General features: G+C 44.0%; 1 protein-coding gene across 1 annotated transcript in view; it reads right to left on the bottom strand.

Annotated features, from left to right (window-relative positions):
• Window positions 1–19,995, bottom strand: part of LOC126185223 (plastin-2) — a 203,630-nt gene extending 183,635 nt beyond the window's left edge. The window contains exon 1 of the mRNA XM_049928103.1: window positions 19,877–19,995. Coding sequence (XP_049784060.1) covers window positions 19,877–19,939 — 63 coding nt within the window. The 5' untranslated portion in view covers window positions 19,940–19,995. The remainder of the gene's footprint in view (window positions 1–19,876) is intronic.
• Window positions 19,996–22,840: the final 2,845 nt, after the last annotated feature.

The following is a 22,840-nucleotide window of genomic DNA, read 5'->3' on the forward strand; positions in this document are numbered from 1 at the left end:
AAATCACACGATTGGTCCTGCGAGCTATAATAAGAAATGATCTCTCCGCCAGTAACGTCTATATTCTCTTTACGTGAAACAACATTGTAACACAGTACAGGGACCCTTCTCATCCTGGCGACTAGCCCCTGTTGCACGCTATCACCACTCCTTCAAACTAATATTCTCGTCTATATTTCGTTGAGTGTATCTCACTGCAATAAACACTTTTCAATTATTTGCACTGAAATAATAGTTTTGCCGCGTACACGCCAGTTATTCTCACAAACGCTTCATCAACTGCCGGCTTGGTACACTGAAGCTTACGAAAATTGTCGAATTAAAGTGACGTTCAATAAGTATAAACCTAACTACGCTTCTATTTTAGTAGTAGTTCGTGCCGTAGAATTCAAAAGATTAAGGTACGCCATGTGGTATCCAAGACTATACAGGTTGACGTTCTTGTGAAAAGTGCTTAAATATCTCCAAACTCCCATGGGGATTCCTTACACTAATGACGCGAAACTTTCTTGTTATCAGCAGACTACCATGATGGTAGTGACGACTCAACGGGAGAGCGCGACACACACACACACACACACACACACACACACACACACACACACAGCACTTCCTGTAAATGTGCGGAAGCACAGTTCCCACGCCACGATACCTCTGGCAGGTAAAGTTTAAAGACCGAAAGAATAGCACTGAATCTCAGCGTGCTCCACTACTGTGACCTAGAGGAATCACCTCGTTATCAGACGCTGACAGATGGCTACGTGCTTATCGAGCTTCTTGTAGCTATCAGCTCTCACCACAAGGAAAACTATGTAGAGGACACCTGTCAGTACCTATGATATCGGCGTCTTATCCCAAGTAATTATCAATGCATTAAAACGTGATAACCATATCTCTCATATAAAAGGCGGCCTTTTCACGAACTATAAGCACTATAAATGACAATGCGATTAATTATACCAATTAAAGATGATGCCGTTGATTGTGAAACCATTATCACCAGAACCAAAGTAGTGGTTCTACACCTGAAGAGTGGCCGGAATACTGATATTTTGAAATCCAGTGAAAGTTTAGAATTACGCACATTCACATAGCAGAACTGGCGGATGCAGTTACATAAAGAAAAACTGTTTCCTGAGAATCAATTGAAGCCTCGAACTGCACATGTTACAATGATTATTACAACGAAGTCACGAGCGGTTCTAGCGAAGAAACGCTATTACCAAATGCACTGGACGTCAAAATGAAGGAAATACTTATATTCTGGAAAACAGCACAATTGATACGTTGTATAATTCATACACTGCGGCTCTCGTCTAATCCTGCAATGAAACTGCGTAGACTACAATACATTAAACAGGGGAAAATACTTACTCGTGTGTCCAATGAACTCTAAGAGAGATTTGACTGATACACAACGAGAACAGTGATGCAGCGTGGTTAGGCGCAAGCAGTTGAATGTACAACTTCGGTGTGGGGTTAACGCAATTGAGACAAACTTCAAACTTAACAAAATAAAAGGGGAGGTTAATATTGGAAGATTACTAACTAGAATCTGCGGACTATGAAGAGAACTGTCGCCAACAACTGGTGAGCAAATGTGACGTCAAAATTACAGTAGCACCCGCGACTAGGAGGTCCTCTCCCATCTACCGACCACGACCTAAGAACGCACCGACACGGCGTACGTAAATGGTACAGAGTTCATGCATAATTTAAGATTAGTACGATCCGATTAGTCATATCCGCTGATTCCACCTACGCTCATGGCTTATGGAAAGCGAATCTACAAATAAGCTACGTTGTCTGACCTGGTGGTCTGCCGGTAAAACGCGAGTCTGGAAACCGAAAGGGCACGGAATCGAATCATGGCCCGACGACGGTTTTCTTTTCAGTTTGCTTTTAACTCAGCCATCACCTCTAAATTACGTGAAGGTTTTCCAGACACGACATGTGGTTCGGATTCCACGTTTAATTGTAGGCCCCCTTTCCCCATTTGGCTAACTGGAGTAGGTTAGGGACACTATGTCGCGAAAGTGAGCCGTTGAGCATATGCCAGCGTATTACAGTGAACACGGAGTAACCGATGCTGTGGGCCACAGTTTCATGGCACTCCGATGACCTATTTGTAACTGAAGATGATTATGAAGGCAATTATTATTTGGACATTTTAGTACATCAAATGCATCATATGATACAGGTGATGTTCACAAACAATGTCGCCCCCCCCCCCCCCCTCCCGTACATGACGAAGGATTTAAGTCCAAGGCGTGGTTCAACGTACTTTTAGGTAAAATACAATTTTTCGGCCCTGCCACTCACACAACAGTACCTTTGTTCGCGTTAGACCAAAAAACTTCTGAATTTTCACTTCCCCTTGTTGCTACCTGATACATACGTCATGCAAAAAAGTGTGCGAAGCCCTCCTAAAAACTACTCAAAAGTTATGCACACGTGACGCAATGATTTGCAACTGTATTAAACTTGTTTACAGTGGTGGTTACAGCAGTTTGACAATGAGCCCAAACCGTGTCATTAAAGGCCATTTTTAGGTATCAGTAGATATGCGTATCAGCAGTTGCAATTTTTTCTTTTTTTTGTGGTTTTAGGGCGCACAACTTCAATGGTTATTAGCGCCCTGACTACTCTAAGAATGCACCGCGAGGCACAAGTTGACAACAACTAAAAGGGAAAACACGATAAAAGACAGACTGACAGGCATAGGATTAAAAAACAGCATCATCAAATGTCCTTAGAGAGGTTTGTCAAATTGATAAAACGAAGAACACGAGCAGCTGCTCGTGGGTCATCCGCTAAAATGGCATCGAAAGTACTTGGCAGGTTAAGATCTAGACGCAGTGTGTTAAAATCTGGACAGGACATTAAAATGTGTTGAACCGTCAGCAAGTGCCCACATGGGCAGAACGGCGCCGGCGCAGCCGTCAGCAGATGGCTGAACCGGCAGTGTCCAATTCTTAACCGGGCCAAAACTACCTCCTCCCGCCGAGAAGGGCGTGAGGAGGACGTCCAAGCCACGGGAAGAGGTTTTAAGGCCCGAAGCTTGTTGTCTGTAAGTGCAGCCCAATCGGCATGCCACAGCGATAAAATGCGCCGACAAATGACCCTGCTAAAATCGGACGAAGGGACACAACAAGAAGCTGTCCGAGACTGGAGGACCGCGGCATCTGCAGCTTCGTTCCCAGTGATACCGACATGGCCAGGAACCCACATAAAGCTAACCGGAGAACCGACGTCCACCAGCTGCTGAAGAGTGTTGGATCCGGTGTACGAAAGGGTGAACCGGGTACGGATCACTGAGGCTCTGGATGGCGCTCAGGGAGTCGGAGCAGATGACATAAGCAGAATGTCGGTGGCGGCAGATGTAAAGAACAGCCTGGTAGAGGGCAAAGAGCTCAGCTGTGAAGACCGAACAATGGCCATGGAGCCGGTATTTGAAACTTTGTGCCCCGACAATAAAGGAACACCCGGCCCCGTCATTGGTCTTAGAGCCATCTGTATAAATGAAAGTCATGTTGATGAACTTCGAACGAAGTTCCAAAAAACGGGAGTGGTAGACCGAACCGGGGGTAACCTCTTTTGGGAGCGAGCTGAGGTCAAGGTCAACGCGGACCTGAGCCTGGAGCCAAGGTGGCGTGTGGCTCTCGCCCACTCGAAAGGTTGCAGGGAGTGAAAAATTAAGGTGTTGAAGGAGGCGACGAAAGCGAACTCCAGGGGGTAGCAGGGCAGAGACATACAACCCGTATTGACGGTCGAGAGAGTCGTCAAAAAAGGAACGATAAGACGGATGGTCGGGCATTGACAGTAGCCGACAGGCATACCGACAAGGCAGTATATCGCGCCGGTAGGTGAGTGGCAATTCGCCAGCGTCAGCATGAAGACTCTCTACGGGACTAGTATAAAATGCTCCGATCGCAAGTCGTAAACCCCGATGTTGTATGGAGTTGAGGCGGCGTAAGATGGATGGCCGTGCAGAGGAGTATACGAAGCTCCCATAATCCAGCTTGGAGCGGACGATCGACCGATATAGACCAAGTAGGACGGTTCGATCCGCTCCCCACGACATACCACTGAGAACACGGAGGACATTTAAAGAACGGGTACAACGGGCGGCCAAATATGACACATGTGGAGACCAGCTAAGTTTCCTGTCAAATGTAAGGCCTAAAAATTTGGTTGTCTCCACGATTGGGAGAGCAACGGGACCGAGTCGGAAGGACGGTGGGAGAAACTCTTTGTAGCGCCAGAAGTTAATACAGACCGTCTTCTCGGCAGAAAAACGGAAGCCATTGGAGACACTCCAGGAGTAAAGACGGTCAAGAGAACGCTGAAGACAGCGCTCCAGGACACGTGTACACTGCGCGTTGCAATAGATGGTAAAATCGTCCACAAAAAGGGAGCCTGATACATCAGCTGGGAGGCAATCCATTATTGGATTGATCGCTATGGCGAAGAGAGCGACGCTCAAAACTGAGCCCTGTGGCACCCCATTCTCCTGGCGAAAGGTGTCTGACAGGACAGAACCCACACGTACCCTGAACTGTAGATCCATTAAAAAGGAAAGAATAAAAAGAGGGAGGCGACCGCGAAGGCCCCATGTATGCATGGTGCGGAGAATGCCCGCCCTCCAACAGGTGTCGTAAGCCTTCTCCAAATCAAAGAACACAGCCGCGGTCGGGCGCTTCCGCAAGAAGTTATTCATAATGAAGGTCGACAAGGTAACCAGATGGTCAACAGCAGAGCGGCGCCTACGAAATCCACATTGTACATTGGTAAGATGGCGTCGAGACTCGAGCAGCCAAACCAATCGAGAGTTAACCATTCGCTCCATCACTTTACAGACACAGCTGGTAAGCGAGATAGGTCGATAATTGGAAGGCAAGTGCTTGTCCTTCCCCGGCTTAGGAATCGGGACAACAATAGACTCGCGCCAGCATGCGGGAACATGTCCCTCAATCCAGATGCGATTGTATGTACGAAGAAGAAAACCTTTACCCGCAGGAGAAAGGTTCTTCAGCATCTGAATATGAATAGAATCAGGCCCTGGAGCGGAGGACCGTGATCGGCCAAGTGCGTTTTTGAGTTCCCGCATGGTGAATGGGGCATTATAACTTGCACAATTCGAGGAGCGGAAGTTAGGTGGCCTAGCCTCCTCTGCCTGTTTGCGGGGGAGGAAGGCAGGGTGGTAATGAGCGGAGCTCGAAACCTCTGCGAAAAAGCGGCCGAAGGCATTGGAGACAGCCTCAGGGGCCACAAGGACGTCATTCGCGACCTTCAAGCCAGAAACTGGTGAGTGGACCTTAGTGCCAGATAGCCGGCGCAGGCTACCCCAGACAACAGAAGGAGTAAAACTGTTGAAGGTGCTTGTGAAAGCAGCCCAGCTGGCTTTCTTGCTTTCTTTGATAATACGACGACACTGAGCACGTAATCGTTTATAATTGATACAACTCGCCACTGTAGGGTGGCGTTTAAAGGTGCGTAAAGCACGTCGACGAGCACGTAAAGCGTCTCTACATGCTGCGGTCCACCAGGGGACCGGTACGCGACGTGGAGAAGAAGTAGGGTGAGGGATGGAATATTCAGCAGCAGCGAGAATGACTTCCGTGAGGTGGGCGACCTGACGATCGCAGCTTGTGAAGGTTTGATCCTGAAAGGTCGCCCTGGAAGAGAAGAGCCCCCAGTCTGCCTTGGAGAAGGTCCAACTAGAGGAGCACGGAGAGGGGGTATGCTGCAGGAGATGGATAACACACGGGAAGTGGTCGCTCGAATATGTATCAGAAAGTGCATACCACTCAAACCGGCGTGCAAGTTGGGGAGTACATATAGAAAGGTCTAAATGGGAATAGGTGTGAGATGTGTCCGAAAGAAAAGTAGGGGCGCCAGTATTGAGGCAGACAAGATTGAGCTGGTTGAAAAGGTCTGCTAACAAGGAGCCCCTCGGGCAGGATGCTGTAGAGCCCCAAAGGGGATGGTGGGCATTGAAGTCTCCAGTTAACAAAAATGGTGCAGGTAGCTGAGCAATAAGTTGCATCATGTCTGCCCTGGTAACGGCAGATGACGATGGAGTGTAAACGGTACAAATGGAAAATGTAAAAGTGGGGAGAGTAATGCGGATGGCAACTGCCTGCAGGCCGGTGTGCAACGTGATGGGATCGTAGTAAATATCATCCCGGACCAGCAACATAACCCCTCCATGAGCTGGGATACCTACCACAGGGGGTAGGTCAAAACGCACAGAGGTGTAGTGTGCCAAGGCAATTTGATCGCATGGGCGTAGCTTCGTTTCCTGGAGGGCTACGACGAGCGGACGGTGCAAGCGGAGCAGCAACTTCAAGTCCTCTCGGTTGGAGCGAATGCTGCGAATATTCCAGTGAATAAGTGCCATCGTAAGAAAAGGAAGATGAAAGAAGGGGTCACCTCGAAGGCCGCTGAGGGCCTGGCTTCGAGCGAGCACTGCCGCCGCTATCAGTAGGCGGACAGTCATCGTCCATTGGGTCTATAGGTTCATCGGCCATCTCGGGAGGATGGCCGGGAGGGGGAGCTTCCTCCGCCGGTGAACGGCCAGATGTTCGGCTACCAGCGGTGCGGCCAGGCGAAACGGATGACGGCCTGGGGCGGCAACCGCTGGGTGGCGCAGGAGCAGCGCGGGCTTCCTACTAGCCAATAGCTTGCGAGCAGCCGAGGTGGACACTTTCTCTTTGACCCGAATTTCTTGGATACAGCGTTCTTCCTTATAGACAGGACAGTCGCGGGAGGATGCGGCATGGTCACCCTGACAGTTCACACAATGAGGAGACGGAGGTGGACAGTCACCCTCATGGGCATCCCTGCCACAAGTGACATATTTAGCCGCATTGGAACAAGACTGTCGAGTGTGATTGAAACGCTGACACTGGTAGCAGCGCGTAGGTGTCGGGACATAGGGGCGAACAGAAATAACCTCGTAGCCCGCCTTGATGCGCGATGGCAGCTTAACACTATCGAAGGTCAAGAAAAGTGTCCGGGTCGGTACAAGGTCATTGTTGACCTTTTTCATGACCCTATGGACAGCCGTCACGCCCTGCTCAGCGAGGAAAGATTGAATCTCCTCGTCAGTCAATCCGTCGAGGGAGCTAGTATAGACTACACCACGAGACGAATTCAAAGTTCGGTGGGCCTCCACCCAGACAGGAAACGTGTACAGGAGTGTGGCCCGAAGCAGTTTTTGTGCCTGAAAGGCACTCTCAGTTTCTAGTAATAAGGTACCGTTACGCAACCTGGTACAAGATTTGACAGATCCGGCTATGGCATCTACGCCCTTCTGGATAACGAAAGGGTTGACAGAGGAAAAATCCTTTCCGTCCTCAGATCGAGAAACGACGAGGAACTGTGGGGCAGGGGGTAGTACTTTTGTCACTGGTGGCTGGTCACGTTTCCGTTTTTGGGCAGAAGTCGAAAGAGATGGAGTAGAATCCATTGCGGAGGAATCCCCCATGATTGCCAGCGTCTCCGATGGCGCGCTCCTTCCTTGTGGAGACCCTCTCAGAGGGCACTCCCGCCTTAGGTGAATGTTTACACCTCAGGTCACACCTCCCGAGAAACAGACGGAGGGACCAATCGGCATGGTCAGAAGGTATCAGCTCAGGCAATCACCCCTCCCCGGGCCTGGCCTTTACCAGGGGGTACGCGCGTGCCTTACTTGTCTACCCAGGGCGGGGAATTACGCGTTACCCCGTCACCGGCTACGTGTGCGAACGCGTGGGTCGGCCTTCAGGCACGCACAGGGAGGTAGGAAGAAGAGGCAAAAGAAGAGAGAGAGGGAGAAAGAGGACAGACTGTCTCAAACGCCGAGGCGGAGACCAGAGAAGGCAAGGAGAAGAAGGCAATGAGGAGGCAAGGAGAAGAAGGCAATGAGGAGGCAAGGAGAAGAAGGCAATGAGGAGGCAAGGAGAAGAAGGCAATGAGGAGGCAAGGAGAAGAAGGCAATGAGAAGGCAAGGAGAAGAAGGCAATGAGGAGGCAAGGAGAAGAAGGCAATGAGGAGGCAAGGAGAAGAAGGCAATGAGGAGGCAAGGAGAAGAAGGCAATGAGGAGGCAAGGAGAAGAAGGCAATGAGGAGGCAAGGAGAAGAAGGCAATGAGGAGGCAAGGAGAAGTCAAGGGAAAGAGTAAGGAAGACAGTGAGGTGGAGAAGAGCAAAGAAAGGAACCAACCAAAGGAAGGAAGAAACGAGAAGTGAAAAACCAAAAAGACCACAATTATAGGTCGTGGAACCGTCCGTCTCCGGACGCAGGCGCTAACTACCCCCGTGAGGGGGATGGACTCCTTTTAGTCGCCTCTTACGACAGGCAGGAATACCTCGGGGCTATTCTAATCCCCGGACCCGCAGGGGGCCAGTTGCAATGTGCACCTGTACACCGGGAAGGGTGTACCGTGTACTACACTACCTATGAACACGGCACTAAACCACTGCCTTTTAAGGAAGCAAGACGCGCTGGCACCTTTGTGGAACAGGCGAGAGGCTACTGAACCTCGAAATTACAACAAATCGACAGATTTCATCGACACTTAGAATCCACAGCTAAGTTACTATCTGCAGGGCAAAGCTATCATGAAGACAGGGACAGCCACCGACTGACGGTATGATTATATTCTTAATTTATATTCATTTATTTGTCCTTCATAAAATTTTGTGATCGTTGGACATAATAACCAAAATGAATGATGGTAAATTCTTTACGTCTAGCAACTACACGCAAGTAATCGCGCCACAGATGTAAATGCTCCCAACTCATTTCAAGTACTTCCCAGAACAGTACAAGCAGCCATGACTCAACCATCTTGCATAGCGAGAAAACAGAACTGGGGACATTCCCGATAAAGAGGATATCCTCCATCTGCGTCGTTTCAGCTACTGAAGATAAGATAACCGCAGCCCCCAGAAGACGGGAAGTGCCCGAGAGGCTACAGCTCAACATGAGATTTCTACCAAAGTTTGGTCCCATCGTGCAGACATACCACGCAGACTTTTCCACGAGACAATAGCGGTTTTTACGTTTAAAACCCACTCGCTACTATAAACTGCTCATAATGTTACAGCTGGAATTTATCACAAATTTTGGGTTGCCATCTACAGCTGTAGTGCTTTTGCTTAGACTGCCACGTGCAAACTTGAGCTAACAATAATCCCTGCAACCTTACAGAAGTACGACGACACTGTCGTTTGTTGACTTTCTGAATTTAAACTGTCCTAAGCAGTCAAGGTCAAGAAGTTTAAGGAAAGTACAATTGTACCTAAATTAAATTACCTTGAGACGGGTAGAATTTAACGTCCTTCACTGGTACCTCCCATGGCATATCTAACTTGGCAAATACGAGTAGCCTCTAGAACTGTCTGTGCTATTTAAAGCTTTATACAGCCACTTCACTTACATGGACAGTTACTGAAAATTTTTGATCCATAATATGGTGACTTGTTTTGGGGCTCAAAACAAAAATCAATCAAAATGGGCATCGTAGGGAGGCTAGTAGCAGTGGAGTAACGGATATATATGCACAAGGGGGGCGATTAAATTGTTTCCCATCGAAAGCTGTACAGTTCAGAATCGGTATACCAATCGGGCAAAATCGTCGTGAGCATTGAGGCATTTATCCCACCGACGCACCAGGTTGAAGACACCCGTTTGATGAAACATCGTGTCCTGCTGGCGTCAAGAAGTCGCTAACTGCCTTCTGCACATCCTCGTCCGACAGGAATCGTCGACTCTTCAAGGCTTCTTTTAAGAGATCGAAGGCGCGATAATCGCATGGGGAGCGATCAGGGCTAAAGGGCGTGTGCTCGAGTGCTTCCCACTTGAGTTGGCAGAACATTTGAGATATGGAGACGTGCGTTTTCATGAAGCAGCAGCAACGCTTACTTTTTCACAACAGTGCTTTTTAACAGACCTACTACTTCCTACAAATTCTTCATTGTCCGATGTATGTCTACCGGTGTTTTTCCTTCGACAGCTAAGGAAAGAATAACAGCACGTTGGTCGTGTTTGAACGCCTTTGGTATTAACACCGCCATATTTCACGTTTCCGCATTTAACGGCACGCACGTAGGAAAGACGCGAATGCCACACTAATCCCTTGCCTACATGTCGGTGCTTATATACACGTAGCGGTACGTTGCGTATGCGTTGCTGCAACGCCCTATAGCACATTTTTTGATCGTCCCCTTATATGCTACTTCCACGAAGCTATACTTTGATGCATTACGCACGACTGACATATTTGGGAAATCTGGCGACAAGGCTGAGGTTGTCTTCAAAAGCAAAGTTCTATGTCATCCCGAATGAAATTTAACGTAACCAAAGTGCGATGACACCACTATCAAAATACCGGGTGATCGAAAAGTCAGTATAAATTTGAAAACTTAATAAACCACGGAATAATGTAGATAGAGGGGTAAAAATTGACACACATGCTTGGAATGACATGGGGTTTTATTAGAACAAAAAAAAGTATTGCTAGACGCGTGAAAGATCTCTTGCGCGCGTCGTTTGGTGGTGATCGTGTGCTCAGCCTCCACTTTCGTCATGCTTGGCCTCCCAGGTCCCCAGACCTCAATCCATGCGATTATTGGCTTTGGGGTTACTTGAAGTCGCAAGTGTATCGTGATCGACCGACATCTCTAGGGATGCTGAATAACAACATCTGACGCCAATGCCTCACCATAACTCCGGACATGCTTTACACTGCTGTTCACAATATTATTCCTCGACTACAGCTATTGTAATAATAATGATGGACATATTGAGCATTTCCTGTAAAGATAGTCATCTTTGCTTTGTCTTACTTTGTTATGCTAATTATTGATATTCTGATCAGATGAAGCGCTATCTGTTGGACATTTTTTGAACTTTTGTATTTTTTTGGTTCTAATAAAATCCTATGTCATTCCAAGCATGTGTGTCCATTTGTACCTCTCTATCTACATTATTCGGTGATGTATTCAGTTTTCAAAGTTATACTGACTTTTTGATCACCCGGTACATGTGAATTATTTAAGACAATATATGAAATCGCGTAAGAACTTTTAGCAACAGATGAATAAAAGCAACTGCAAACAACATACGAAATAGCCCTCAGTTTCGCCATAGCCAGCCAACAGTTCGGCGCAGGATGGCATAAATAAAACCGCACTAAAAACTGCACACCAAATACAAATCTCTACATAATGCCACGACTATTCAAAGCATTGATGTCAATTTTCTGGTGCGTAATGACTGGTGTTCTGCGAGTGCTAATACCACAGTTGACTAAACCATGCTTCACCTGAAGCCATGAAAAACTAAAGAGCCCAATGATCTGATGGCACGTCGATCAAAAGTGACTAACAGAACTGAACACATGCAGATTGGTCTGAATGCGTCAGCCCTGCACAACAGAAAATCTGTACAGTTAAAGGCGCAGGTCCTTTCAGCAAAGGTCTGACCTGACAATATCAATTCCCGTTTGCTTAGCTAACTGGATACTTTTCTTCAGCCCATATTTCACTGGTTTGATGTTTGGCTGGTATTTAGATTCGTCTACTAAGTTTTCTAGAGATCTCTCTGCTGTTTAGCCTACGTTGTCACGAAACTTCTAAAACTTCTTGTATTTGAGAAATGTAAAAAGTGGTACAACAATAAAAAGTGATATTAACAAATACATTATTAGAAGGAATAAATTACCTTTAGTGAACTCTAGTGTATTTAACTTCAGCAAAGAAAGGAGTTAAACACGCAGTTGTATAACAATGTAGCTACGGAAATAAAAAGTTTGACAGACGGCTAAATTTTTTGTTTTCAAATACAGATTGAAATGGTTTCGCCTTAACAGCTCTTCCTATACCGCACTGGAATTCTACAGAACTTTGACAAACTGACATATACAGGACACTTAACTACATGAAAAAACTTAAATTAGTTACAAACCACAGTCACACTTTTTTCGACATGTTAACGTCACTACTGATATTCGGACTTAGGTTATGACATGTTCGTTATGCCTGCCATCATTGGTGATAATGTGGCGCAGACTAAGAGTGAAATTCTGCATGACCCGCTGAAGTGTCGGAACATCGATGCTGTCGATGACCTCATGAATGGCTGTTTTCAGATCAGCAATTGCTTGCGTGGACGTAAAAAACAAAATTTTCACTTGCTGGACGACTTAAGGAACAAACTTAGAAGAGAGATTCGTTATGTTAAACACTCATTCGTAATAAGAGATTAGTCAGGCTACAGTACTTTGACGCTTATTGTCCAAAACTCTGTACAAGTATGTGGGGCAACATTCATTCTGCTTTAAGAACTTCGTCACTTCTCATGTTTATGTTTGTTGTTTCACTTTTTTTTGCGTTCCACTACATAATACTCTCCCGGTTCCTCTTATGTCCGCTGCTGCTGAAACATCTCCGTTTAGCTTATAATTTTTTTTGGTACTACACCCATATATCTCTCCAGGCTGTTATTTCTGAGCCAACAGAGAGTACAATGTCCTCTTACCTACTAACCTACAGAGCTGTCGCATACGAGTGGAAAACAATTGCCAAGGCTTCTGCTGGCCTTACTTCATAGGCCACCGACAAGCCTCAGAAGCAACCTCCCTTCGAGTCCTCGATTTCATTCTCCCTTCGAGTCCTCGACTTCATTCCGCTCTAACTTTTGACGTGTCAAGCACATGTATCCATACTATTTCTCAAAACTGTAACTTCAGTGTTTGCAACGATACAGTCTATAATTCTTGGAGGCGATTCTGGTAAGTTTACAGACAATACGTGCACTGCAATTACTACTCTCGTGTAAAAAGCTCCTGCCTAAAGATTTGGGGAACCGTGCAATTTTGCATTTCCTTCTATGGCGCCTGAGAAAGATGCTTTCTGTATGATACACTCGTTTTTGCTAGATCATTTTGACAGTAAAAATCGTAATGCATTTCTGTTCCAACTTTGCTGTGGAAGGCCCTATAGCTGGTTGCCATGTCTACTGTGTATAGAAATACTACTACGATGTTAATAACGCAGTGTCTATCTAGCAACGCATGATTGACAATTTGCCAAAACAAGGAACCAGATACGAATCTTTTCAGGTTGCACTTTGTAATGTCTCTCGTGGTGGTCGTTCTCGAAATACAGGCATTGTCTTTACTAATATTTCGGGTAAAACCACACTATTACACCAAAAATGTTTCATAATATCTGCTTATAATTTGTGGGCGACAATACTGAAAGATCAATTAAGTTTTATATCCCGTCAAAGAGATGGACATTAGTGAAGAACCACACGCTCGGATTGGGAAATCTGCAATATCTTTTTCAGACTAACTACCCTGGTATTTCTCTTATCGATTAAAGAAGAACACAAAAACCTAAACCTGAATGGCCGGTTGACGATTTAAAAAAAAACTGTCCTCCAAAAATGTGTTACCACTGAGTCAACTTGTTCGCCGTGAAAAGCCGAGGCCTGTCCTATCCGCTACAGGCACGATATTTATTATTTGACTTTTGTACACTCCATAAAGAGAAGTTATGTACACAAACGAACAACGCAGTTAGCACATTTCTTACATATTATTATTGAGACAGTCTCCCTAGGTCTAAATCTAGATGACACCCAACAATTCACACATAAGTGCCTGGAAGAGGGTTCATCGAACTCCTTTGAAACTTTCTCTACCATTCCACTCTCTAACGACGTGTGGGAAAAATGAGCACAAATCTACAAGTACGAGCTCTGATTTACCTTAATTTAGTATGATGATCACTTCTTCCTATGTGGATCGGCAACAGTAAAACACTTTCGCATTCAGAGGAGAAAGTTGGTTCCAGAATCAAATTTCCACTCTGCAGCGGAGTGTGCGCTGATATGAAACTTCCTGGCAGATTAAAACTGCGTGCCCGACCGAGACTCGAACTCGGGACCTTTGCCTTTCGCGGGAAATATCCTTTCTTTCAGGAGTGCTAGTTCTGCAAGGTTCGCAGGAGAGCTTCTGTAAAGTTTGGAAGGTAGGAGACGAGGTAGTGGCAGAAGTAAAGCTGTGAGTACCGGGCGTGAGTCGTGCTTCGGTAGCTCAGATGGTAGAGCACTTGCCCGCGAAAGGCAAAGGTCCCGAGATCGAGTCTCGGTCGGGCACACAGTTTTAATCTGCCAGGAAGTTTCAGAAAGTTGGTTACTGTAATTTCATGAGTAGATACCGCCACACCGAAAACTTCCTTTGTTTTGATGATTGCCACTCCAATTCGCGTTATCATATCCGTCGCACACACTCGTCCCCCCCCCCCCCCCCCTCTGTATCGTGAAAACGAGGTGCCTTTCTCTGAAATTTTCTATGTCCTCCGTCAGTATTATCTGATGAGGTGATGAGGGTCCCACACCACCCAGCAAAACTCCAGAAGAGAACGGACAAGCGTAGTGTTGGCAGTGCAATAATTATGTTTGTGTGGAAGGCAAACCAAAGAAGGTGCTTTATTAGCAAAAGATTTAGAAGATGGAACAGGTATATAGTAGACCTTTTTTATCTTCTAAGACTTTTGCTAATAAAGCACCATCTTTGGTTTGCCTTCCACATAAACATAATTATTGGATACCAAAATGTGTTTGCATAGTAGTCGATGGCACTACTGACTGAGCACCAGCAAAGACAGAGGAAGTACATTGGCCCGGGCAGTATTATAGCAACTATCGTCTCTTTTACTTAGCGTAGTTACGGAAAAAAAACCTCGAAGACCAGCCATAAATCTGAAATCGCTATTTCATAACAAGGCCAGCGTCAAATGCTGCACCACTCCGCACGCAAAGTTAATTTACAATTAGATCACGTCATATTATGACTAGATCCGAAAGCGTTGACTTTAATGTTAGGCTATTGGCGAACATGACAATGAATCTAACAGTGTTTTAGTAGCATACACATCATTCACATGTAGAAGACTGCGGGTCTAATTAGTCAACTGTGGGGAACGAAGGGGAGCAACGTCTCAGTGCCATAAACTAACGACGGTGAGGTGCATGAAGATCGCACAATTTAAATGTGGATGGCCTGACAAGGATTTAAACTGCTTTCATCCAGAATGGAATTTCCTTTTTGTTGGCCTTCAGGACGTGCCCATTCAGCCATCTGAATAGTGGTATGTCAATTATAACAACACGAAAGTAATGAATACAACATCCAGTCCCCGAGTGAAGAAACTATGCAACCCGGTTGGGAATCAGACCCGGGCCCCTTCGCTTAGCATTCCGTTGAGCTGAGCGCGCAACTACCGAGGAGGGTCTCTTGTGTCTTACCACTGCCCCATCTCGGTCGGGCCACTATGGAGAAACCAAATTACAGCAACCTAACCCTTTCCGGTTGAACTGTTCATCAGATATGGCTAAATAAGCTCCTCACGAATTAAACAGCATATTTTAATATTACTTTATACAGGACAAATCAGCTAAGACGAGACACCATAAATATATCAGCAACAAGTGAACGTACAGTGGTACCCTATCTTTTTTTCTTCGAATACTACATTACAACTCACTTCTTTCTTTCAGTACTTCGCTCTAATGACTTCATGGGAACAACTTTGAGAACCTCTTACAGTTTCCAAACGGTGTCTACGAAAGCTACAGAGTGACGCAGCGTTTCCATGCAAGACCTTGTTATGTTTAAAGCATCGTTTACAAATCGTGGTTTGGGGGAGGGGGGGGGGAGAGATAATAGTAAAGGTGACTGAAGGCGGGATTATCTTCCCAGGTTACGCTGATGAAACGTCACGAAAGAACATTCCCAGAAAATCCAAAGGGGTACCTACAGTTAAAAGGCATTATTTAAGGCATATTTGAACAGTGGCGGGGCTGGAAATTGCTGTAGGCGTAAACCCTACATCAAGGTCGACTAAAGCGAATTCGAATCCTGCAATTGTCCAAACCACGACTCGAAACCAATACTTCACACCATTCAGTGACGTAGTAGCAGACAGACAAAGGTACAGCAAACATTTACGAGCAACAATGTCAACATCAGTAAAATTCACTTACCATTCGTTAAACAAATGTCTCCTTCCACTAGTTTTGAGTTTACAAAACTTTAGCATAGGACGGGATACAGGTTGAATCAACAGCACGACATGGATTTACTGAAGCGTTCGATACCACTTTGCCAGCTCACAACCAAACTGTCACCTATCAACCTAATCTAGACCCCTGTTCACACTGCATATCAGTGTCCAACAAACTGTATTACAAAAAATAATATAGACCCAAAATAAACTTTTAGTACACTTTTCTCTTCCTGACTGCGCATCTATGACGTCACACACCACCACCCAGGACAAAGCCTACACACGATATTTGTAAGTTTAGTTAACCCAACAAGACTTAAAGATGTTCCAATACAATTCTCATAATAGCTTTTAGAGAATGGCAATTCAACACTGGAATTACCTGACACACACCAAATATGTAAACTTCAGGTGTAAACACTGTTTACTCCTTCAATAAAACTATGTCCATTCCAGCAGTCTCAATGATACAATGCTGCCTGCTTTCCTACCTCACTCTTGATATTAGGGAGGAATTTATATTTTGCCTTTAACAAATGTCAGATGAAAAAGTGCTACTAACATAATGCAATTGATAACTTGTGGCACTGCCTGCACAACATTGGGGAAAAAACTGCTGAATCACAAGATAAAGGAATCCCCAGCTAAAAAAGGAAAGGAAGATTTGTTACATTACCAGCACTAGGAAAAACCACCACCTCAAGAGCATACCTACACCCACCACCACCACCACCACCACCACCACCACCACCACCACCACCACCACGAAAATTAATTAACCTTTGCTCACTATGTATATTCATCATGTAGTGATCCTACCTACATTTTTCAATAATTTTCTGTAATTACTTTATGCATGCACTATTCCAACAAGTTAAATGTTAATGCAGATCTTTTACTCATGCTTCCCACAGGTTTTATTTCCAAATCTTATTGTCACTACTTGGAAGTATAGTAAGGCTTTCCAGCATGGATTCCATGTCTGAAACGCTGACAGTTTGGTCTTGGATAACAGCAACAAGAACTGTACAGCTATCCCCAAAGCAACAGGCCACTTAGCACACAAAGGATACAGCAAGTCTTTCTCCAGTGACATCACTACTACATCTAACACTGGCTGTTGAGTGCTCATTTATTTCATAATTTTTGTTCCATTTGAAGCCATATAACAGAAAATGCCCTGAATTAACATGACTTTACAAATAAAATTGTAAAATCCAACCATTTGGTTACCAATCTACTCAGAAAATTTCCACATCAAACTTAACCACTGAATATACTGTAAAAGCCTCCAATGCAACTGCATTAGTAATACAATTGCTCTTGTGATGCATTTTTTTCTGGTTCAGCCACATCTTCCACCTAAACTGTTCATTTTGCATGTTGCAATAACTGCAGACATTAATCTACTCACGGAAAAAATGCCACAATATCGAAACCAAATGAAAACAAATTCATAAAGAAACAATTGTTTTAGAAAAAAAGCATAGTACAGAATATTTTAAGAAATTTGCGCAAGCAATGGCACTTCCTTCAAGTGTGCTAATAACAGTAACAATGTCACAGTTTCAACACGTACAAACTTATGAAGAAATGTTCCAGACCCCATTACGTTTGCACTTATTAACTGTCTGAAATAATTAAAACATGGAAATAAACTATTAGGATTCTTAGAAGACATGTGCTGACTTAGAGCCATCATGGAATCTAGTCAAAACTAAGTTTCCTTGATGTGAGGTATTACCCAAGTCTCTGCTGATCTGCTCCATCTGAAGTTTGTCACCTTCTCTCTTTAACAACCATCTTTCCACATCAATGGTTGGTTGGTTGTTTTTTGGGGAAGGAGACCAGACAGCGTGGTCATCGGTCTCATCGGATTAGGGAAGGATTGGGAAGGAAGTCGGCCGTGCCCTTTCAGAGGAACCATCCCGGCACTTGCCTGGAGTGATTTAGGGAAATCACGGAAAACCTAAATCAGAATGGCCGGACGCGGGATTGAACCGTCATCCTCCCGAATGCGAGTCCAATGTCATCAATGGTTGGAGCGAAGTGTGCTACTTGCATGCAATATCCTTTTATAACTCTTTTGCTCTTATAGGTACGTTTTGGCTCTTTGTAGTCCAAATAATGACACCATTCTGTACTCATCCTCCGTGTGTGTGTGTGTGTGTGGGGGGGGGGGGGGGGGGGGGGGGAATTTTCAACTATTTGTACAATAGCAAACTTGACACCTAGAACCAGTCAGTTACTCAGTCCTCTGTCGACATACTGAACATTTATAGGGGTGAAAGCTTATGATATATAAATATTGCGGATTTCTCTAGTTCCAATCACAGTGTCACACCTTCACATGTGTGAGGCAAAACAACAACAAAGCAGGCCTAGTGTAGTTTAGGGGGACATAAAGAAGCAGGCATCATAAATCAGTCATCAACCTGAAAATTTCTAGTTCAGTCAAAAGCACAAAAAAACAATTCAGTACTTTTCTTTTTACTTTACATTTTCTGAGGTCCGAGTCCTTGTTAACAGAAAAATTCAGTGACACTGTCCAGTAAGACTGTGCTTAAAATGTCGTCTTGAGAATTTACACCAGAAAACCAAGCAATGTCGTCTGATATCTTATCACAATGGGAAACACCAATGCAAAATACTTCTATAAAGTGTATGATGCCAAAGTGTTTCACATAAGGCTACGAATTCCTTGACAAAATTGTTTTACTACTTCCCTGATACAGAAGGTAGCCTCCAAGTGCAAACTGCTTCTTTGACCAGGATAACAAGAAGAACTACAATATTGTTTTCATTGCATATCAGTTGCTATCAAAAGAAATGTTTACTGAAGAGTTCCAAACATATCACCAACACATTAATATCACACATTACATCAACACACCACATTTGCGCAATGAAAACTTCATGATTGTGCGATATTTTCAAAGTTATGTTTTAAAATCAAGCACGGGCAGAACAGCTTTTCACACTTCCATTTATTAACAAAGTGGAGGATCCTGCTGAACTACTGTATCATACGCTGGCCAACGCCCCCTCTCTTTAATTCACAATACAGACACCAAGCAAGGTATGTAGATACAACCTTAAAAAGTATCTATCAGAAAGTACACAATACTAATTTCAAATGCACCCTAAACACTGAAGATATAGCAATATTTAGAACACGAGTCTTTACGGCACGAATCAATGCCGTACGCACAAAAACGCTTTGATTCCTGGGAGGACTTTTCATTGAAACGACAGTGGTTGACGGACATACATCACAGATTGTTGCATCGTTTTCGAAAATTAAGTATTCTCAGGCTGTACAATACTTTACCTAACTTCGGTGACTGACGAGCCAAAATTCTGATCACAACACTGCTTTTATATTTAACGAATACAATAATATAGTTTTAATACGTAATCAAAGAGACGAACGCCGACAAACAATACGAAGAAAGTGATATGCATTAATTCTGCAACGTCAAAAATCACTAAAAGATGACAAATAAGATGCCTGAAACTACTCTATTGCTTTACCGTAAGACTTTGATTACAAAATGTTATTTCTGTGAAATTTATGCACTACAAAAACCATCCGAAAACTGCACAGTACACTACTCAGCCTACACGTTTATTAATGTAAATACGACACCGTATCCACATACACACACACAAGACATTGAGGAGGCTATCCCTTCACGCAACTTCTGAAAATCTACCCAAATGACAAATGTTTGAACCACGCGCCACAAGTAAGCACAAACATTGTGAGATTATACAGCTACTGGATTCTTTTTGATAAGATAACTCACGGCAGTAAATTGTTCTTGCAGTTCAGATCGCTCCTCTTCCGTCAACGGACCTCGCGACGCCATAGCTACTTCACTACTACTGTAACACTGTTTCTTCACCCTCGAACCAAAGATTCCTCGCGTTTCTTAGGCAACGATGTACCACAACGTATTCCAGCAACTACCAACCCGTATCCAGAACAGACTGTAGTCAGTTTCCGGGTGAACAGTCATATCCTAACCGTTGAAAAGCACAACACAGTCAAGACTGGTAGTAGCGTGAAGTGAACGAAAAGCGCATACGTACTTACGACATTCATTATTCCGTATTAACACGTAAAGGGGTGCCCATTGCTTCCACCAAAATTTGTAATCGTATTAAAAGTTTGACAGACAGGAAAATTAAATTTAAAAACAAACTGAAAAAGTTTCTCCTTGAAAACTCCCATCTATTTTGTAGGTGAACTTCTATTTATGTAACGGCAACTAGCCAGCTCTGTTCACTCAACGATAATCTTCAGATCAAAAAGTAAAAGTAAAACGTTCATAAGAATTAATTATCAAAAAATTAATAAGCATCTATTAAGTAATTACAATAGGCAATGGCAGGATGGAATAACGACAGTATTATGAAAAGGACAGAGTGCTACTCACCATACAGAGGAGACATTGACTCACAAATAGGCACAATAAAAAGACAGCTATACATTAGAGCTTTCGGCCACAAGACCTTCTACTAAAACACACACACACACACACATAACCGCTGTCTCTGGTTTCAAAGTATATAATTGCATTAAATGTTGTTAAACATTAATTCAGTTGCAGCATCTCTCATGACATATATCATCCATTATCAATTTGTAAAGCTACAGAATCATGTATAATTACAGGGAAAGATAGGTGCTGCGTATAGGAAAATTAAAGAAACCATTGTAGGAAACAGAGGCCCCTTTATGAAAATTAAGACCCTCAATGACAAACCTGTACTAAGGAAAGAAGTCAAGGCTGAAATGTGGATGGAATGCACAGAATGGCGTCGTGAGAAAAATTGACTGGAAGATTATGTTATAAAAACAGCGAGGTCATCAGCCCCATCAGATTAGCGAGGGGTGGGGAAGGAAGTCGGGCGTGCCCTTTCAGAGGAACCAATCCCACATTTGCCTGAAGTGATTTAGGGAAATCACAGAAAACCTAAATCAGGATGGCCGGACGCAGGTTTCAACCACCGTTCTCCTGAATGCGAGTCCAGTGTCTACTACATCACCTCACTAAAAGGGTGAAGCATGGTGAGTAGTGTCATGGAGGTAAGGACTAGTTTCATGCACACTTTGTGCCTGCATGACTCCTCTTTTGAATTGCTGAATTGATGCCTGACAAATGTGGATACCACCACTCCATATGCTCAATGTGACATGTGATACAGCTTCAACATCTACTGGTGGAGGTGCTCAGGGATGACCACCTTGTAGTATGAGTAGCCAAAGTGAGGGCATCGCTCTTTGTGTTGTGGCAATTGCACATTGAGTTGATTGTCTGAAGAGAAAGTGGGACCTTGGTAGCACGATGTTCCAGCTGCTCCACTTACCTGCATTGATTCATTAATATTTCAGCCACCACTTCTCTTGATATGAGGGGAAAAACATACAGAGGCTGCTATAAGTTTTTGTGTAGTTGAAATCAAAACTTATTTAAAGTTAAATAAGCATCTACATCTTCATGACTAGTCTGCAGTTCACACTTAAGTGCTTGGCTGAGGATACATAGTACCACTTTCAGCGTATTTCTCGTCTATTCAACTCTCGAATAGCATCTGGGAAAAGTGAACACCTAAATCTTTCCGTGCAATCTCCGATTTCTCATATTTTATCATTATGGTCATTTCTCCCTTTGAATGAAGATGTGCTGAAAAGTAATGCCTCAGAATCTTCCATGTGAACACATATAGTTTTTCAATAAAACAAAGTGTATTAACATTTTACATTTTTATTCTTCATATTTATTTCAGGACATAGTCACCCTGGCAATGAAAACATTTCTCCCAATTTAAAGACCAGTTTGTTGATACCATCACTGTAGAATGTTGATTTTTTTGATGGAGCCACAACTTCACCTCTGCCTTCACTGCTTCATCACTATCAAAGTGTTCTTTAAGTTTTTGAAACAGATGAAAATCTGATGTGACCAATTCGGGATTGTATGCAGGATGGTCAATGGCAGTGAACACAAAAAATTGTATTGTTGCAGATGTCGAAGTGCTCGTGTTTGTGTTCAGGCAAAGTCATGCTGAAGGAGAGAGTGATCCATGTGAGGATGAACTCTTTGAAGTTAGGTTTTCGGTTTTCTGAGGGATTAGAGGACGCCATTCCTCATGCATCGACAAATTTATGCTCTACACCGCCATGTTACCCTACAGTTCAGAGTCCTCTAGCAGCAGAGGGTTACAGCTTGGAACAGCAAAGCGTAAAAGTTGACTGAGCAATATGCGTATATATCAACCAATATTGAAAAGAATAAATAAATTCTACGACATTACTGTTCATCATACCCTTGTAGTTGGGAGTCAGCATAACACTTTCGCATTTGGATGAGAAACTTGGTGATCGAAATTTCGTAAAAACATCTCGACAAAGCTACAAACGCCTTCATATTAGTCGCTCCAACATCAACTTGCATATCAGATTCGTGATACTCTTTCCCATATGTCGCAATAATACGAAACGAGCTAACTTTCTCTAAAGGTTTTCAATGTCCTCTGTGAATTCCATGTATCAATTTGTCCAAGAAAACAAAGTATTTGATTTACTTTCCCACAACTTTTTCTGTGTGATTGTTACAATTCAAATTGTTTGTAATTGTAATCGCTAGGTCGTTAGATGAATGAACAATAGTAGAATGGCTATGGCGACTCTGGTTCACTTTATTGCAGTGTAAAAATCATCAAGATAAGATGGCCCCTTTATCTGTGACATCATTATCATGGTG

This window comes from Schistocerca cancellata, chromosome 4 (assembly GCF_023864275.1).
Source record: "Schistocerca cancellata isolate TAMUIC-IGC-003103 chromosome 4, iqSchCanc2.1, whole genome shotgun sequence".
Taxonomy (NCBI): Eukaryota; Metazoa; Arthropoda; class Insecta; order Orthoptera; family Acrididae; genus Schistocerca; species Schistocerca cancellata.